Source organism: Capricornis sumatraensis, chromosome 4 (assembly GCF_032405125.1).
Source record: "Capricornis sumatraensis isolate serow.1 chromosome 4, serow.2, whole genome shotgun sequence".
Taxonomy (NCBI): Eukaryota; Metazoa; Chordata; class Mammalia; order Artiodactyla; family Bovidae; genus Capricornis; species Capricornis sumatraensis.
The window spans coordinates 156,497,969-156,517,732 of NC_091072.1; the positions used below are offsets into that span (position 1 = coordinate 156,497,969).

The 19,764-nt window shown below is 57.4% G+C and overlaps 1 protein-coding gene across 3 annotated transcripts in view; it reads left to right on the top strand.

The window, feature by feature from the left end:
* ZC3H7B (zinc finger CCCH-type containing 7B) overlaps window positions 1-19,032 on the top strand; it is a 55,180-nt gene extending 36,148 nt beyond the window's left edge. For 2 of the 3 annotated variants that reach the window (XM_068969737.1, XM_068969736.1), the window contains exons 11-23: window positions 65-123; window positions 900-999; window positions 2,372-2,533; window positions 4,547-4,752; window positions 5,750-5,850; window positions 6,813-6,994; window positions 9,627-9,712; window positions 14,548-14,684; window positions 14,789-14,894; window positions 15,034-15,142; window positions 15,408-15,541; window positions 15,669-15,832; window positions 16,172-19,032. In XM_068969737.1, coding sequence (XP_068825838.1) covers window positions 65-123; window positions 900-999; window positions 2,372-2,533; window positions 4,547-4,752; window positions 5,750-5,850; window positions 6,813-6,994; window positions 9,627-9,712; window positions 14,548-14,684; window positions 14,789-14,894; window positions 15,034-15,142; window positions 15,408-15,541; window positions 15,669-15,832; window positions 16,172-16,418 — 1,793 coding nt within the window. In that variant the 3' untranslated portion in view covers window positions 16,419-19,032. The remainder of the gene's footprint in view (window positions 1-64; window positions 124-899; window positions 1,000-2,371; window positions 2,534-4,546; window positions 4,753-5,749; window positions 5,851-6,812; window positions 6,995-9,626; window positions 9,713-14,547; window positions 14,685-14,788; window positions 14,895-15,033; window positions 15,143-15,407; window positions 15,542-15,668; window positions 15,833-16,171) is intronic. The other variant, XM_068969738.1, reaches the window with a different exon arrangement.
* The last annotated feature ends 732 nt before the right edge of the window (window positions 19,033-19,764 follow it).

The following is a 19,764-nucleotide window of genomic DNA, read 5'->3' on the forward strand; positions in this document are numbered from 1 at the left end:
TACAGAAACACCGAGGGCCCCTTACACCCTTCAGGGCAGGTGACCCCTCTGTCTTCTCGCCCAGAGGACGCCAACTCACAGGACCATCGTCCCCCGAGCGGTACTCAGAAACCAGCCCCCTCGGTGAGTGACTTGGCGAGGATGGATGCCCAGGTACCTCGTGCTCTCCAGGGGGTGGAGGCAAGGCACTGTGGGCTCCAGAGTGGGGGTGAGCCCTCAGCTTGGGATGAGGTCCAGCATCCCTCAAGAGCAGGCGGGCCAGAGACGGTCTCTTCCCGGCCCTTCCAGACCCTTCCTGGCCTGGTGGCGTGCTGGAGCAAGCAGAGGGCTTGGCCCTCGCTTTTCTGACCAGAGAGGACACTGAGGCTCAGAGGGCTGAGTGATCTCTCCAGGGTCATTAACATCCCTGATCTCAGGATTCAGCCAGGTTTGAGTTGAGGAGAGCATCTGTCCAGGACTCAAGTGACCTAGACTCTGGCCTCAGCCAAGACAGTAGCTGTGTGGCCCTGGGAAAGCCACCAAACCTCTCTGAGTTTTGCCTCCTTCCCATCTAATGAGGCCGTGGGGGCTTGGGAGAGAGGATGGGTTGGGGGGTGGGGGCGGGCTGTGCTTAGGGCCCAGTCAGGGCCACTCCTGTTTCACTCCTTTGACATTAGACTTTGACTCAAGGAACGGTTCTCAGGCACCGAACCTCGACTAGGCTGAAGTAGCCCTGTTGGATTCTTGGATCATGTTACAAGAACCTCCCTGTCTGGGAGGCTGGGGGAAGAAGGAGGGTCCAGGCTGCGGTTTGGCCCTTGGGTGGGATTGGGGGGGAGTGTCACACTTCTGGTGCCCAGGCTGGCCCTGGTGGCTCCAGCCACTGTCCAGCACCTAAAGCCAGCCTCCTCCTGTTACAGCCAGAGCCTTCCATGCCCAACACCGCCTTGCTCATCAAGAACCCCTTGGCTGCCACCCACGAGTTTAAGCAGGCCTGTCAGCTCTGCTACCCCAAAACAGGTAAGGCCACACCTCCGTGCTCCACCCCTCTGCCCAGAGATGGCAGGGGTCTCAGGAGCATAGCATCCCAGAATGACAGAAGCCCAGTGCATCCGTCAGAGATAAGTCTGGGAAGACAGAAGCCCTGCTGCCTATTTAGAGCAGCTGGGGATGTCGGGGGGGCAGGGACTTTCAAAACTGCCAGAAAGGCTGGAGGAGTGGAAGCCAGCAGACACCATCGGGCTTGTAGGCTACTTCTCCACAAGCTGAGGCCCAGAAGTGGGGTACGCTGCTCACACAGAGCTCAGGGGGCTGCTGGCCAGTATCACGGCTATCCCACAGCCCAGAGGCTGGTTCCTGGCTGTGGAAGGCAGGGTCTAGCTAGCTGCCACAAACATATCTGCTGAGAAAGTGCAGCCTGCATCTCTGTCCACAGTCACCTCTCCATCCACCTCTCACTGGGTGAATTCAAACCTTGCCTAGAGTCCAGTGGACAGAGGAGCCTGAGAAAGGTTATTTCCTGGGCTCCCCGCCCCCAAACCCAAAGGAGACTATAGGAGCAATTCTGGCTAGGTGCCTGGTGTTGGTAAACAATTTTCAACACACCTAGAATTTCAGATATCTAGACTCACATCATTTCATCTGCCAGAATTCCACAGTCCTGATGTTTCAGAATAATATTCTCTGGGTATCTCAGGGTTACAAATCTTCCCAGTCTGGAATTCTCCATCTCAGAGGGGCTGGAGTTGACAGGACCTCAGAGGTCATCTATTGCTGTCGTCCACCCCCTCCCTGTCACATGCATGTCACACCTGCCAGAGTCATCCTACGAAGCCCATGGCCCTGCAGGGCCAGGGGGCAGAACGCCGTCTAGCTGGGTGTCGGTGCCCACGAGGAAGTCTTTTTCCTTGTACGGAGCGCATCCGCTCCCTGATCCGCAGCCCCCTGCTAGGGAAGCAGAGCTTTTGCCCACCAGGTGCTGGCCAGCCGCGTCGCGTGGGTCCCCGCGAGGGACCTTGGTCCTCCTGGTCTCTTTGGGGAGACTCACCCCACTCCATTGTTGGAAGAGAAGAGTCCCTTGGTCAGAAGACTGGGGAGGACCAGCGGAAAGAAGAAAAGGAGCATGGAAGGGAGGCTAAGGAAAGCTGGCCGCGCCTCCCTGGGCAGGAAAAGGAGGAGACGGAGCCTGCTCTCTGCCAGGCTGTCTTCACCATTTGTTCCAAGGAGACGCTGACATGGTCAGGCTCTCTGACTGCAGAGTCAGGGTGGTGGTGGAAAGGGGGTGGGTGCTGAGAAGGGGCTCCCCGGAAGGAATTTCCGGCCAGCCCCGACACCCTGTCCCCCTTCAGTTCTGCCTCGGGAACCACAGTCCCGGACCTCCCTTCCCCCACAGGCCCCAGGGCGGGCGACTACACCTACCGCGAGGGCCTCGAGCACAAATGCAAGAGGGACACGCTGCTCGGCCGGCTCAGGAGCTCCGAGGACCAGACGTGGAAGCGGATCCGGCCCCGGCCCACCAAGACCAGCTTCGTGGGCTCCTACTACCTGTGCAAAGGTGGGTGGGCCGCCGCAGGGGCGGGCGGCACGGCCAAGGGCCCAGCTGCCCACAGCCAGCCAGGGCTCTGCACCTCACCGCAGGCAGACAGGCAGGCAGACAGGGGTGGTCTGGAGAGGATGGAGTCCATGTAAGAACAAGCAGCTCCGGCCCTGACCAGCTCTGCAGGCCGACGAGAGCCTCCGGGTGTTACACTCGAGCTGGGGCCTCAGCAGCTCCTGGATGGGAGGGTCAGACAGTTCTGATACGCTGCTGGGCCCCAGAGGGCTGTATGGGAAGGATGTGGAGAGAATCTCTGTAAAGCACTGGAGACTGGACCGTAGTAAGGGCTTGACAGACACTAGCTTTTAAAACTTCGCGTGTTGCCATCATCCTCCCTTCTGGCTCATGTTGGGTTGACATGTCGTGGATATTCGGCAGGTACCTCATTTGCTTTCTTCTTCCCAGCCAAGCGTCTGGGTGCCGTCTGGGTGCAAGACCTGAACAGTCTTGATAGTGTTCAGAGCTTTAGAGTGTCACCCTTTTGTTCCCACTGTCACACGTCCTCATGACAACTCTGAGTGAGGAAACAGGCTTTGGGAGCCCGCCCCAGGCTCCGCCTTTGTCTCCCAACCCAGCCCGTGGCAGTAGCCCACCCAGGCTTCCTGAATCAGCTCATTGTCTTCCCGGCTGGCTCTTTTAAAAGCTAGCTTTATTTTTTAAATATTTGCTTGCTTAGCTTTGGCTGTGTTGGGTCTCGGTTGCGGGATCTTCCTTTGCAGCATGTGGGCTTTCCTCCCGAGTTGTAGCACATGGTTCAGTTGCTCCACCACGTGTGGGATCTTAAGTTCTCTGACCAGGGATTGAACCTGTGCCTCCTGCATTGAAAGGCGGATTCTTAACCACTGGGCCACCAGGGACGTCCCTCAGCTGGATCTTAAGGGCTAGTCATTTCTGAGCTTGAAGGTCTCCTCTGGTCACGCCCCAGCCAGTGTGGATGAAGTCCCGATTCCATGAGGCCTACAAGTCCCCCATCGGCCCTGAGCAGTCGCCACATACCCTGAACACTGACTCTTGCACATGTTTGTGCCCTGGGAACCTGGTCATCCTCTGCTCCTCCTTCAAGCAGTGCCCAGATCTTGGGAGCCCCCCCAGGGCTCCCCGATAAATGCAGAGTTGGTCACAGTGCAGAGCCCACTGACTGTGGGGTCTCTTGGCCACCGGCCTGCTCATCCCTGTGTGCCAGCAAGCCTGGCCAAGGGCCAGGGGCGACTTAGAGTGTGAGGGAGGGGGATGAAGAAAGAAAAGAAGTTCCCACTGCCAGGAAATGGCTGGTCTCCAGGTTATAAACCTGCTGCCTTCCCAGCTCCCTGGCCCCCAAGAGTTTTATTATTATTTTATTTACTATCATTACTTTTTATTTTATATATTATTTCACTTAATTCCTATAACAACCATGTTCTCGTTTCACGGACAGCTGAGGCTCAGGAATAACGGAATCCCCAGCCCATGTCTGCCAGACCCCAAGGCCCATGCTTTCCGTCACCAGTGGTATTTTCCTAGTGACTAATAGTAATAATAGTAAAACCTCCCATGTTTATTTAGAGGCTTATATATGTCTGGGCTTCCCTGGTGGCTCAGATGGTAAAGAATCTGCACACAATTCAAGAGACCCCAGTCCCTGGGGTGGGAAGATCCCTTGGAGGAAGGGCATGGTAACCCACTCCAGTGTTCTTGCCTGGAGAATTCCAAGGACAGAGGAGCCTGGTGGGCTACAGTCCATGGGGTTGCAAAGAGTAGGACACAACTGAGCGATTAACACTTTCACTTTCTATATGTCTACAAAGCCCATTTGTGCCTGCCATCTTGCCTGGTGCATACACAGCAGCTCTGTGCAGGGGAGGAGTGGGGATGACTGCATAATCCCCCAAGCCCCACTGGGTGGCTGCCTGTCCGTCCGGCCGCAGTAGTGGCCGCGAGGGTGCTGCGGTGCCGTCCGCCTGGCGGAACGTGTGTCCTGTTGCCTCTTTGCAGACATGATTAACAAGCAGGACTGTAAGTACGGGGATAACTGCACCTTCGCCTACCATCAGGAGGAGATCGACGTGTGGACGGAGGAGCGGAAGGGCACCCTTAACCGCGACCTGCTCTTTGACCCGCTGGGGGGCGTCAAGCGCGGCAGCCTCACCATCGCCAAGCTCCTCAAGGAGCACCAGGGCATCTTCACTTTCCTCTGTGAGGTACCAGCCCCTCCCCAGTCCATGCACAGACCGGGGTGGGCTCCATGGTGGGCGATGAGCCCAGGGACCCCAGGGTTTTGGAGGCCTGTCCTTACAATGAATATGTTCCTGGGACTATCAGAAAGTTAGGCCCATAGGACCCTATGGCACTAGAGCCCGGATCCTATCCAGTCTCCTCATTTTGTGAAGGTGGAAACTGAGGCCACAAAGAGAAGGAACCACATCTGGCTCTTGACTTCCGGCTACCAGAGGCCAGACTCAGGTGCCCTAGAAACTCATGCTAAGCCCCCTGCGCTTCCTCACTCAACTATGCTGGCTTCAATGCCCATGGCGCCTTCCAGCCCACTTCCCTGCCCATGTCCAGGCCAGGCCCTCTCCCCGGGGTGCCCTCCACATGTTTCTGCGTCTTGGACCCTCTGAGTCTCAAGGGTGATGCCAGCAGCCCCACCAAGCTGTTCATTTCCTCCCCAGAGCTGTCACAGGAGACCCTGCTGGCCCCTGCCTCCCTACCAGGCATCACGTGATGCGGGCAGGGACAGGCTCCTTCTATGGGAAGTGAGGGCGCTGGGTCTGGGTTGCCAGCAGGGTTTGGTGCTGCTCGGCAAGCCCCCATCCCTCACACAACCAAGCCTTTTCTCTGACTCTTAGAGCAGGTGGGCCTCCCGCTCCCTTCAGGGGACCACAGTCTGCAGCCTAGTGGTTGCGTAGACTTCACAAAGCACCTGCAGTTCCGTTAGATCCTTCTTCGGTTTCACAGTGAATCCATGGGACAGAGAAGGTGTGGTTTTCCCCTGGGTTACAGCTGAGGAAAGGAAGCCTCAGAGATAAGGAGTAACTCCTGCCCCAGGCATTTGGAGTGGTGGGATCAGAGAGGTGGGGGCCACAGACCCTGGGGTTTCCTTCCTTACCCCCCTGACTCAGGGCAGGGCTTGCAGGGACCCAGTCTGTCCCTCTGGGGTGGCCATGCTGGGTCCCAGCCCACCCCCTCCCCGGGCAGATCTGCTTTGACAGTAAACCCCGGATCATCAGCAAAGGCACCAAGGACTCTCCGTCTGTCTGCTCCAACCTGGCTGCCAAGCACAGCTTCTACAACAACAAGTGAGTGAGGCCCACAGCCAGACCCATGGCCTGGATCAGAGAAGGGGCAGGTGAAGAGGCCCTCTGGGGGAGCTTAGATGCCTAGGGAGCAGCTGTGGCCATAGGGTGGGCCTAAGGTGTCAAGGCAAGGGGCAGGATTTGAGACTCAGATCCAGCATCCACCTGGAAAGGACAGAACCACATGTGCTAAGCATCTACTATAGTCCAAGCATTTTCTCGCATATTTTAATGATCTCTGCAGTCATTAAAGTCCTCCGGTGTGGAGGAGTGAGTGTCTCTGATACATAGTTAACAAAGCTGAGGCTCAGAAGCCACTTACTTTACTCAGACAGCAGGTGAGGGCCACATCCCTGACTCCCATCCAGCGCCTTCCACTGTCCTGACACAGGCATCGGACAGTGAGTGTGAGAGGCTGGTGGGGTCCAGCACCCACCTATGCTCCCTCTGATTCCTCTTGGCTGTGCCCCAGCCTGGGTTGATGGAATCAGAGTTGGGTCCAAACCCCAGCTCAAACACTGGTCTGTTTTATATTCTCTGACCTCTGTGACCCTTGGTTTCCTCTTCTATAAAGTGGATGTTAATCCCCATCTCCCAGGGTTACTGGGAAGGTAGTTAAAATTCCCAGCCCGGAGGAGATGCTCAGGCATCATCCCTCCGGGTACAAGACCAACTCCGGGGCATCAAGCTGGGGAACCCAAGGGAGATGCCCTTTCTGGGGGTCTGGTGCAGCTCCTTCCTAAGCCGATTCCAGGGTGAGGCTGGGAGAGGGGCACACTGCTGGGGTTCGCAGCAGACCTGCCTGAGCATAGGACCCCCGCCCCTTCCCTCCTGTGCCAGTGGTGAATAGGGGGAGGCAGCCGGGTAGGAGACCCTCATCAAGTGTCTGGCACAGATACCAGGGAAGGGGCCTCGGCCAGGGATGGGGGGCTGCAGACTGCATCATGCCCGCCCCCGCCCACCAGGTGCCTGGTGCACATCGTCCGCTCCACCTCCCTCAAGTACTCCAAGGTTCGCCAGTTCCAGGAGCACTTCCAGTTCGACGTGTGCCGCCACGAGGTGCGATACGGCTGCCTGCGCGAGGACAGCTGCCACTTCGCCCACAGCTTCATCGAGCTCAAGGTCTGGCTCCTGCAGCAGTACTCAGGTGAGGGCTCAGGTGGGGGCTCAGGTGAGGGCTCAGGTGAGGATTCAGGTGGGGGCTCAGGTGAGGATTGAGGTGAGGGCTCAGGTGGGGGTTCAGATGAGGATTTAGGTGAGGGCTCAGGTAAGGGCTCAGGTTGGGGCTCAGGTGAGGACTCAGGTGAGGATTTATGTGGGGGCTCAGGTGGGGATTTAGGTGGGGGCTCAGGTGGGGATTTAGGTGGGGGCTCAGGTGGGGATTTAGGTGAGGGCTCAGGTAAGGGCTCAGGTTGGGGCTCAGGTGAGGACTCAGGTGAGGGCTCAGGTAAGGGCTCAGGTTGGGGCTCAGGTGAGGACTCAGGTGAGGATTTAGGTGGGGCTTAGGTGGGGCTTAGGTGAGGGTGAGAGGACTGTGGGGTTCAGAGGAGGGCAGTGATGTTGTGATGGGGGCTGTAGAGAAGCCAGTACTTCCTGGACATCCTAGGACTCAAAGGAGAGTCCGGGGCTTCCAGGCCCGGAAGACCCTGGGTTTACCCCTGTGTGGGCACTGCCAGGGGAGCCAGTGCAGAGGAGCCAGGAGGCAGGGCTCCACGGGCCACCTGGGTGGTCTGGTCACCAGCGGCCCCTCACCGAGCCCCACTGCTCCTCTGTGAGGTGGTGATGCCAGCTCCGCCTCAGCGATGAGGAGGTTAAGGGCCATTCACTTGTTCGTGGGCTCACCTGACGGGATTCCTTGAGCACCTACTCCGTCAGGGTCCTGAGTGAGCCTGTGGGGGCCCCTGGCCTCAGGGCCCTGGGATGTACACGAGAGCAAGGCAGACAGTCAGACGGGGAGGTAAGGGACCCTCCATCCTTCTGCTCCAGGAGGCACACTGTCCCCTGCTGCCTGTCATCGTTCACTTAACGGCATTTTTGTTGTGTGTGTGGAACAGAAAATAACAGTGCATCTAACAAGCCTTGTCTTCTGAGAGTTGATGGAATAGGGTGATAGAATTTCAGATGTACGTCAGTAACATGAGGAAAGGAAAGCAGAGCAGGAGGACGGAGAGGGACTCGGGATGGGGCATCTGGGATTAGGAAGTCTGGGAGGTGGCATTTGAGCAAGGAAGGGGAGAGAGAGCGTTCCAGGCAGAGGAACAGTAAGGCTGGCAGGCCTGAAGTAGGAGAAAGGTTGATACAGAAGGAAGGACGTCTGTGAGGGCAGAGCAGCTTTGTGCTGGGGGGAGGGGCAGTGCCAGAGATGAGGCCTAAGAGGTGAAAAAGTCTCGAGATCATAAACAGAAATAGAAATAGTTGCATGCATGTGTGCATGCTAAGTCGCTTCAGTCATTTCTGTAGCTATGGACTGTAGCCCTCCAGGCTCCTCTGTCCGTGGGATTCTCCCAGGCATGAATATTGGAGTGGTTGTCATGCCTTCCTCCTGTGGATCTTTCCCGACAGGGATTAAACACTGGTCTCTTATGTCTCCTGCATTGGCAGGCGGGTTCTTTACCACTAGCACCAGCTGAGATTGTTCTAAATACACTGTGCAGGGTTCGGGGGTCGGGGGTTGAGCGGGTAGAGTTGTATGACCTGATCAGTGTTTTTAAGAATTCGCTCTAGCTACTGGGTGAACAGAGGGGCCAAGGGCAGATGGAGGGGGGCCCGGGGGTGTGGCTGAGGCCCGGGTGGGAGCGGTGGAGGTTGTAGAAGTGATCAGATTGTGGGTGTTTTGATGGTGGAGCGAGTGGGAACTGATGAACCAGACATGGTGTATGAGACAAAGAAAGGGCATCAGGTTGACCCCAGTGGGGACTCTGTGCTGCGACGGGGAGGAGCAGGTCAGGGAATCACATCTAGGCTTGTGTGGGATGTGGGGCAGTCTGAGCTGCCTGTTGGACTTCAGGTGGAAAGGTCGAGCAGGCAAGCCAGATGTGGGGGTCTGGAAGGTCCCAGAAGAGCTCGGGCTGGAGATGCATCCATCAGCAAGAAGGTGGGTGCCAAGCAGATGCCTGGCCGAGTAAGCCCCTACTGGCGAGCCGCCGTGGGGGAGCGGTATCCACAGGGCCAGTCTGCAAATGAAGTGGGTCTGCAGAAGGAACTAGAAGGCCAGAGCGGGGTTGGGAGGAGGGCAGGCCTCGTGGAAGAGGTTGTGAGCTGCCCCTCGGAGGTGCGCTCAGTGTCCACAGTCAGATTGGGAGGGTCTGGGCCACCAGGCTTGGGTGTCTGCCCTTTGCCAACTGGCAGTGAAGTCCTGGCCCCTTGGTGAGCGGGGCAGCCGGGCTGGGCCAGACATGAAGCTCTAAGAACCTGCGGGCTGGAGGCCACTGAGAAGGGGTCAGACTTGAGGTCCCTTCTGAGGGAGGCAGGGGACAGGGGAGGGACAGAGACACTGGCGTGGGTACGGGGAGGCCCCTGTCATCCTGCAGAGCCCGCGTCTTACTCCTGCATCTCATTCTCTGTGGGGCCTGGAATCAGGCCTCTTGTCTCCAGCGGCAGATGAACCAATGGGCCTAGAGAGCGTGCAGGGTGTCCCTGCTCCCCTTGTCTTTCCCTGGCCTAACTGGGAAGTGGGGCTCCTCCCTGGGCCTGGGGTGGCACCAACACCTCTTGGACCCCCCACCTTTCTCCTCACTGAGCTCCAGGGACGCCATGTCTTTCCCCCCTTCCCTTCCCAGGCATGACCCACGAAGACATCGTCCAGGAATCCAAGAAATACTGGCAGCAGATGGAGGCTCACACAGGGAAGGCCAGCAGCAGCTTGGTAAGACCCTGGGCTGGGATAGGGGGTGGGGTCAGCCCCCACGAGGGGCATCCCCTGTTCCCCATCCCTTTGGTTTATCTCTGTGTAATGGAGAGTCCGACGGTTTGTAATCTCAGGGACTGTAGCCCGCCAGGCTCCTCTCTCCATGGAATTCTCCAGGCAAGAATACTGGAGTGGGTTGCCCTTCTCTTCTCCAGGGGATCTTCCTGACCAAGGGATCAAATCCGGGTCTCCTGCATTGCAGGCAGATTCTTTACCATCTGAGCCACCAGGGAAGCCCCCATCTCTTTACCTAGTCATCATTTATCTAACAGAAAATTTTAAGAAAAGCACACAGAATGTGTGTATAGCTTTTTCTAGATTCCCCTGATGTTAACATTTTACACCTGTCCGCACTCACTTTGTGCTGTGTGTGTGCGTATACATACACACATATACATTTATTTACAGAAACACACACTTTTCTGATCCACGAGAGAGTAAGTTGGAAACATGATGCCCCGTTACCCTAAAATACTTCAGTGTAAAAATGAGGACACTCTCTTCCATAATAGCCACAGGACAGTTGTCAACATCACCAAATTCATGTTGGGGTGATTATCTGATTGCGCTGTTCTGTACACATGTGCTTAGTCACTCAGTCGTGTCCGACTGTGACCCCATGGACTGTAGCCTGCCAGGCTCCTCTGTCCATGGGATTCTCCAGGCAAGAATGCTGGAGTGGCTTGCTGTTTCCTCCTCCAGTGATGTACTATTATTCAAATTTTTGTGACTCCTCCCCAGATCCCAGCAACACATTGTGTTCCTTTATTGTCTTGTGTGTCTGTGTGTGTCTGTGTGTGTGTGTGTGTGTCTGTGTGTGTCTTTGATTGCCTTTAATCTAGAGCAGTTCCTCAGTCTTTGTCTTTTATGACGTTGACTTTTTTTTTTAATATTTATTCTTTATCTATTTGGCTATGCCGGGACTTAGTTGTGGCACCTGGGGCTTTAGTTATAGGATCTAGTTCCCTGACCAGGGATCCAGGCCCCCTGCATTGGGAGCGCAGGGTCTTTAGCCACTGGACCACCAAGGAAGTCCTGACATTGACATTTTTGAAGAACCAGATGCTTTGTAAAAGGCCCATCTGTTTGGGATTGTCTGATTGGAGACATGTCACCTCCATTTGTCCCTTCCCTGGTAACTTGATTAAAGGTGCCTCCACTGGAAAGCTTTCTCTGTTGTGAAGTTAATCTCTCCTCCTTTGTAATGAATGACTGTCTTCCTGGGGGGCCTCTGAGACCATGTAAACGTCTCGGTGTCCCTCAACCTTTCCCCCCACCGCTCATATCACTTCCTATCCCTCTGGATCCTCACCTGGGTCCCCTGCTGTGAGCTGGGGCATGGTGGTGTTTTCGGGAGGGGAGGCTGAGGGTCAGGACCCTCTAGAGACTTGCCCGGGGCACTCGAGCAGAGCAGCAGAGGTGGTCTCGGGTTCTCTGACAGCTCCTCTAGAGTCCACTCTGCTCCCGCCCCAGCCGCTCCATCCTCATCAGCCTGAGGGCGCCTCATTCATAAACTGCCGATCAGAATCCTGCCTGCCATCTCCAGGGCCAGAGAGAGGCTCACAGGAGTCCCTGCTCCACGCAGGGACCCCATCACCCCTGAAGCTCACACTCTCCCCAAGAGGCAGGGGTCATTGTAACTATCTGATAGAGGGGAGAGAGGGGTAGTCACAGGGCCCAGGAGACAGTCACGTGGGGGACGACTCCCTCACCATGCCCAGACCACCCACTGGTCACCTAGGGAGGACCCTGGGCCTCAGGCCCCTCTTAAGGCCCGCCTGGGTATGGCTGGGAGCCAGGGAGCAGGGCAGGCTGGCCAGTAGGGTATGCCTGGGCCAGGCTGGCTGACCTTCTCGGCCTTCAGCCTCCTGGCCTACCCACTCCTTCCTGGTCCTTTTTCTTCCTCTCTCCTCTTACTAGTGGCTCCTGTCCTCCACCCCTCTCCCATTCAGTCCTCTTCCCCACCCGCCATGCGGTTTATTTTTGCTCCTGGCCAGGAGCCTGGCTGGGAAGCAGTGCAGGACTCAGGCTGGACCTGCAACGTCATCTGCTAGAGAGAGGACACCGACTCTGCACCACCGCCATTCCCCTGACCCCCCTGCATCCTACCCGCCCCGAGATGCCACTCGGGCCTGGCTCAGGAACAGGCCTTCTGTGCCAGGCCTGGCTATGGCCCAGGCATGAGGAGTCTTGCTTGCCATCAGAGGGTGGGGCCGATGGCAGCTTGAGGTCAAGGACAGGATGCCAGGGTAGAAGCTGCTCAGGCCTGGTGCCCCCGGTACAGCTGTGCCACCATACAGGGGAGCGGGAGCACCTGCCTCACACCAGATCTCTGTCCTCAGGCCACTTACCCGCAGCAGGGTTAGTGACCGCTCTGAGCCTCTGCTTCTGCTCAGTCCAGTGGGAATGACCCCTACCCCCAGGTCTGCTGCACGAAGATGCTGAGTCTGCAGTTCTGAAAAGGAGACTCTGTGGGCCAGTGTGGCTGTTCCTTAGAGCAGTGGCTAAGCCATGGGACTCCCTGGACTCCACTTACCTCACCTGTGAAATGGGCCCTCTCACACTTCTGTGAGGAATCAATGGGACGTCTTGAAATCACCGGTGACATGTAAACCTCCTGCCAGCTTTAGCCAGGCCGTGGGATCTGAACCACCTCATGTTGACTGACTTATCTAGTTATGAGGGCCAGGCCCGATGGAGAGCAGGGCCTAGAGGGTGGGGATAGAGGGGCCTGCCAGGTAGCTTTAGCCAGGTTACAAAGGTGGGATTTTACCTTGCTGTTGGGATGTATGTTAACCTGGGGCTGAGCCAGGCTGCATGTCTCCCAGCAAGAGGGTCATTCAACACCCAGGAGGGACTTTCCTGGCAACCTAGCACTTAAGACTCTGAGCTTCTGACATAGGAGACACAGGTTCAATCCCTCATCAGAGAACTAGGCTCCCAAATGCTGGGTGGCAAGGCCGAAAAAAAACATCCAACGAAGTGAGAGCCCCCTCCTGCTCAGGGGAGGCCCTGGTCTAGGCAGTGCCAGGGACAGAGGATCCTCCCATGGCAGGAGAGGAAGAGGAGAGGGCTGCCTGGAGGGGTGACCCCACATCTGAGGCCCCAGGGAGCTTGGGGAGGTCTAGCCAACAGGAGGGCCAGCAGGGTGGCCAGCACAGCTGGGCGAGGGGTTGCAAGTGGTAGGAGACAAGGCTGGTGGGCATTCCTTCCATCTCTCGCCCGCCCCAGGCAGGAGTGCAGAAGAGCAGGCCCTTCTGCCTGCAAAGGAAAGGCTGAGACAGAGAATGGAAAGGAGCCTGGTGGGGCTTCAGAGAGGCTGAGACTTCCCTAGTGCTCCAGTGGCTAAGACGCCATGCTCCCAATTCAGGGGGTCCCAGGTTCGATCCCTGGTTAGGGAACTTGATCCCCCATATGCTGTAACTAAAAGATCTCACAGGCCATAACGAAGATTGATGATCCTGCATGCTGCAACTAAGACCTGACACAAACGAATAAAAAATTAAAAAAAAAAAAAAGAGTCCAGGGCTGCTCAGAAGTCTGTCCGACAGACAGGCTGGCAGGCTTCTCCAGCCCCACCCTCTAGGCGCTGCTCTCCACCAGGCCTGGCCCTCATATCTAGATGAGGCAGTCAGTCAATGTGAGGTGGTTTAGGTACTATGGAAGCCCATAGGATGGCCAGCTGCCACCTAGGAGAACTTCAGGGAAGGCTTCCTGAAGGAGGTGGTGCTTAAGCTGAATTTCAAAAGTTTCCAGAACAAGCCTGATAGACAGGGGCATTCCAGGCATGTGCAAAAGCAGGGAGCTGAGAGGTCATAAGCCATGCCCAGGGACACTCCAGCAGCTCCACAGAGCAGGCCTGTGGGGACTAGCCAGATAAGGTGACAAGCACTCCTTCAGGAGACCAGAGCCCTGTCCCAGGCCTGGCCCCCACGCTGAGAGGCCGTGGGGCCCAGAGTTAGAGGGTCAGTTCAGTCCAGTCACTCAGTCATCATGTTTGACTCTTGGCGACCCCATGGACTGCAGCACACCAGGCCTCCCAGTCCATCACCAACTCCCGGAGTTTGCTCAAACTCACGTCCATCATGTCATTGATGCCATCCAGCCATCTCATCTTCTGTTGACCCCTTCTCCTCCTGCCCTCAATCTTTCCCAGCATCAGGGTCTTTTCCAATGAGTTAGTTCTTCACGTCAGGTGACCAAAGTATTGGAACTTCAGTTTCGGCATCAGTCCTTCCAACAAATATTCAGGACTGAATTCCTTTAGGATTGATTGGTTTGATCTCCTTGCAGTCCAAGTGACTCTCAAGAATCTTCTCCAACACCACAATTCAAAAGCATCAATTCTTCGGCACTCAGCTTTCCTTACGGTCCAACTCTCACACCGTACATGACTACTGGAAAAACCGTAGCTTTCAATAGATGGACCTTTGTCGGCAAAGTAATGTTTTTGCTTTTTAATATGCTGTCTAGGTTAGTCACAGCTTTTCTTCCAAGGAGCAAGTGTCTTTTAATTTCATGGCTTCAGTCACCATCTGCAGTGATTTTGGAGCCCCAAAAAATAAAATCTGTCACTGTTTCCATTGTTTCTCCATCTATTTGCCATGAAGTGATGAGACTGGATGCCATGATCTTAGTTTTTTGAATGTTTTAAGCCAGCTTTTTCACTCTCCTCTTTCACTTCCCACCAGTAAGTGGGAATGGACCTGCTGACTCCAAGGCTCCAGGCAGCTTGTGTGTCAGACCCCGGGGCCTCAGCCTGGTCCTGTGGCTTCACCAGCCCCTCTCGCCAGCAGGGTGCCCCGCGGACCCATGGGCCCAGCACCTTTGACCTGCAGATGAAGTTTGTGTGTGGCCAGTGCTGGAGGAACGGGCAGGTGGTGGAGCCCGACAAGGACCTCAAGTACTGCAGCGCCAAGGCACGGCACTGGTGAGCCAGGCTCCATGCAGGGGCATGGGCGGTCGGGGGGCGAGCGCCATGGGTGAGAAAGCTGAGCTCTCTGTGGAGGTCACACAGCCCGCTGTGTCCTGCAGCTGGACCAAGGAGCGGCGGGTCCTCCTGGTGATGTCCAAGGCCAAGAGGAAGTGGGTGTCGGTGCGGCCGCTGCCGTCCATTCGCAACTTCCCACAGCAATACGATGTGAGCACCAGGGCGGGATGCGGGGTGGCATCCGGGCTTTGGATGTGAGGCCTTGGGGCCCAGGAGGGCTTGGCTGCTGGCTGGGGCCGTGACATCATCCAGCAGGACTCAGCAGACTCTCCCCACGCCCCCCTTGTAGCTCTGCATCCACGCACAGAACGGCCGTAAGTGCCAGTACGTGGGGAACTGCTCCTTCGCACACAGCCCAGAGGAGAGAGACATGTGGACGTTCATGAAGGAGAACAAGAGTGAGTGGGCGGGCGAGGCGGGGCGGCCCTGACCCCCACCCGGCAGGCCCCGGGGCGGGGCGGGGCTGACCCTGACCCCCCACCCGGCAGGCCCCGGGGCACCCGCTGAACCTCACTTTGCTGCCAGGGCCCTGCCCCGGGCCATGCCCTCTCTGGGTCTCCAGTGGACCAGGCAGCCCTGCAGCTGGGGTCCCACTGGGGTCGTGGGACAGAGTGGAGGGAGGATCCATGCTCACCAGGCCCTCCGTCCCTTCTTGCCCACCAGTCCTGGACATGCAGCAGACCTATGACATGTGGCTGAAGAAACACAACCCTGGGAAGCCAGGGGAAGGGACGCCCGTCGGTTCACGGGAAGGGGAGAAGCAGATCCAGATGCCCACGGACTACGCCGACATCATGGTAACGCCCACCCACAGGCTGGTCCCAGCTTGACCCGGTGGGGCCGAGGGGAGGGCCTCAGTCTCCCGGGGGAGGCGGTGTGGGCAGAGGGGCAGGGAGTGGGCACCCACAGTGGCCATGTCCCCAGATGGGGTACCACTGCTGGCTCTGTGGCAAGAATAGCAACAGCAAGAAGCAATGGCAGCAGCACATCCAGTCTGAGAAGCATAAGGAGAAGGTGTTCACGTCCGACAGCGACGCCAGTGGCTGGGCCTACCGCTTCCCCATGGGCGAGTTCCGGCTCTGTGACAGGTGCCCCCAGGGAGGGCCGGGCCGGGGGGCCAGGGTGGCAGGGCCTGGGGGGCGGTGGGGTGGCCGCCTCTGGTTCTGCTTGGCCGGGAGGTGGCAGACGGGGTGGGGTGTCCAGAAACAGTCGCTCCTGGCGTGAGGACCACGGGGGCATTGGAGGCAGGGACCGCTCCTCCCAGTGTGAGATCCTCGGGGAAGGCTAGGCCAGGCTCGCTGTCCTGGGGCTGACGCTGCTTGGGAGAGGCTTGTTGCTGGGGGGAATGGGGACTTGCAGCCCCAGGCCGGGCAACCTGTGGAGGCCAGGGCACGGGGCTTGGGCAGTGAGCCTCCTGCTGCCCGCAGGCTCCAGAAGGGCAAGGCCTGCCCGGACGGGGACAAGTGCCGCTGCGCTCACGGGCAGGAGGAACTCAACGAGTGGCTGGACCGGCGTGAGGTTCTGAAGCAGAAGCTGGCCAAGGCCCGCAAGGACATGCTCCTGTGCCCGCGGGATGACGACTTTGGCAAATACAACTTCCTGCTGCAGGAGGATGGGAACGCCCCTGGTGCCGCCCCGGAGGCCCCTGCCACTGCCGCTGGCACCGGGGACTAGGCCAGCTCTCGGCCACAAGTGAAGTCCTAGGATCAGGGGCCGGGGTGGGAACAGAGCGCTGTTAGGAGGACTGGGGCCAGCCAGGGCTGGGGGCGGGGGGCATTGGGCAGCCCCCCACCCCGGGGCCCCATCCATCCTTTCTGCCCCCACCCCCACCACCGCCCCCGTGCATACCCAGGTGCACGAGCTGCAGCCCGCCCCCATACCCCTTGGTCCCAGGGTTCTTATCCTACCGAAACCCTGGGCAGTGCCTCCCCTCTCTGACCCCAGCTCTCCTGGTTGTGGAGGGAGGGGTCTGGCTGACCCCTCCAGCTTCAGCCTACAGCTTTAACTTCTGTCTGCTCTTCAAGGGGGCCCGATGCTCAGGTCTGGGGAGCCTGGGGTCCCCCACTTGAATCTGCAGCAGGAGGGTCCTTCTCCCTGCCCCACTCCCACCCCACCCTCCCCACCCCTGGGGGCAGATCAGGACACAACAAGGGCAGAAGGCCCCCAACTAGCTTTAAAAAACAGCCCCAGGACAGGACTGGAGACACTGCACAGGTCACTTAACCCTCTGAGGCCTCAGTTTCCCCTCTGGTTGGAAGAATGGGAGCTGCTGGACTTCATGGTCTCTGCAGCCTGACTGGGAAGCCTGGCTCTCTGCTGAGGCCATCTGCCCAGGCCTTCTTCTCTGTGGGCCACCGATTGTAGATTGTAAATCATTGGAGCCCTCAGAGATAATACATCCCCAACCCCCATTTTGCGGATAGAAAAACAGGCCTAGGAGAGGGGAGTGATCTGCCCAGCATCCCCAGCACACAGCATGGCACAACTGGGACGCACATATGGTCACAAGACTCAGGGCCAGTTACCAGCTGGAGCCTCCAGGCTCTCAGCAAGGATGTGACAGTCTCTGAGTCAGCAGCTGGCATCCCAGGCAGCCCCACCCAGGGGTGGGTTATGTCCACACCTTGTAGAGGGACGGTTCCCTCTGAGGATGGTCGGAAGGAGTGTAGCAGTGAAGATCACTTTCCTATGGCCTGCTCCCGAGAGGAGGAAGCTGGTAGGGCTCTCGTGGGCTCAGGTTCTGCACAGGGTCCTGGGGGGAAGGGACTGGGAGGGTGGGCAGTCATGGGACGTGGGGAGAAGGGAGACTTAACCGTGGGCTCCAGGATCGGACACAGCCCCTCTTTCTTAGGGACTCAGCAGAGTCCTTCCACCTTCTCCCCTCAACCCAGACATACAGTTAGGACTATCCTTCCCAGCCCCTCCCTGATCCGGCCCTACCAGCTGCCTGGGACCCCAGCTGAGCACCAACTCCCACCCGCACCCCCCCAGCCAAGCCCTCTCCTGTCCCTCCTGTCTGATGTGTCTGCGTGCACCCCCTCCTCTCCATCCCACCCGCTGTGGGCAGACCCAGCCTCCCCCGGTTCCCTAGACATTCCAGAATGCCCCACACCACTGGCACAAGAGGTGGGGTCCCCCGAAGGAGCCAAGGACCAAGGCTGGAGTCAGTGGTGGGGGTTGGGGGGTGAGACAGAATGGAATACCCGTTATTTCTCCTCAAACAAGAATTTCGAGTGTGCGATGATATGATGACGGGCACCCTGGGCCACAGAGAACCCCGTTCTCGCCGCCACTGCCCGACCTCTCCCTGATAATTGTGGCATGCATCTTTCTTCTCCCCACCCCTCCACCTGGCAGGCCAGCACTGAGGAGTCTGGGTGCTGGTGGCGCGGCTGGAGGGGGGAGGAGAGACCCGCGGTGGGGGCCGTGGCCGTGAATGCTGATGACACTTGTTTTCCCTGATCCGTGCCGTCACAGTCTGTCGTCACCAGCCTTGTTTTTAGTGTGTATATATGTCGCCCCCGTGATGCATATATACACAGGTATTAAATATATCGCTCTATATAATATTATATATGTGTGTGGTATCTGAGGAATCACTTCTAATGATAAAGAATGAGGGCTAAAGATAAAGCATTTGGCCAGAAAACGCAGCCATCCTGGCATAATGAGGACTTTTTGGAGTCAGCAAGCCTTTTGCAAGGATTGAGGGACTGAAGCGGGGTGCGGGGGGCAGGTAATTTGGGCAGCAGGGGCAGAAGTGGTCCCTGCCTGGGCTCAGCTCTGCCTCAGAGCTTCCAGACCACCCCAGCTGAGTGGGGAGGGAGCACGTGTGCTCAGGGAAAGAAAAGGACTTGGTGTCTGTCTACCACCTGAAGGAATAGGGTGAGAATCCAGATTTTTCTTCTTCTCCAACCTGTTATCCATGCAGAGGCCCCTGGGATGTTGGGGGCACCCTGGGCTGGCCAGAGCTGTATCCCCCCATGGGGTTGGAAGCGAGCTAGAGGAAGCAGGGAGCAGGAGGTGGGTGGGAGACAGGCGTGTACTCTGAATGATGAGTGTGTTTATTTCCATTGTAAACCTGACCGAGAGCCTCAGAGAGTTGGAGTGGGCCTGTGTTCCCCCCGCCGGCAGGCAGGGTCTAGACATCACGGCAGATATGGCAAAGGGGGGACAGGCACCCCTGATGTGAGGGTCCCTTAGGCATGGGGCCAGGAAGGAGGCTGCGTTTGTCAGGTGGGCAGTAATTTCAACTTAATGGTCCTTTAAAAATGTCTGTGTATTAAAAATTTAAGAATACCACACTTTAATATGAAATATTCATAAGGTCTAGTATCTTGATAATAATGTAGATGTTTTAATAACAATTTTTGTCCTTCTTAAAATAAAATGAAAGAAACTTGCTTCTTTTAGCCTTTGTTCTAGAAAATAAACACATGCACTTTGACCTTTGTCCCCGAGGTGTCACTCCTGTTCCTCCCTTCCTAGCTCTTGTGCTGGGGGGCCATGCGGGGTGGAGCTGGCCGGCTGGCTGGCACAGGGCATGCCCCAAGGCAGACATTCCGAGGGGTGAGGGGCAGAAGGTCTGTGTCCTCGTGCAAACAAGGCAGCCTGGCTGACCCTGGCTCACACAGAGCCTCGCTGGCGGGGACAAACTATGCTTGGCTTAAGTGGCCCCATGGGCCACCCTTTGCTGGCTCTTCTGCAGCCTGTCTGCTCGCGGCCTCTGTGTGGGGACTCCAGCGGTACCCACACTTCCCTGCTTTTACCCTGTGCCATCTCCGTGCCCTTTCTGAGGGTGGCTTATTCCAGAAAGGTAAGGGGCTCTGACGCACTTTGGAACGTGAGCCTGTGTGCAGCCTGGACTCCTCGGTGCCTGAGGGAGGTCTGAGTCACACGGGACCAGCTTCCTTATCTTTAAGAGACAGCAAACTGGATCAAGGATTCTCAGTTGGGGACCCCTGTATCTGCCGGAGGCCCTTTTGCATATCTCCTGGGTTGTGTGTGGCTACAGGTGACG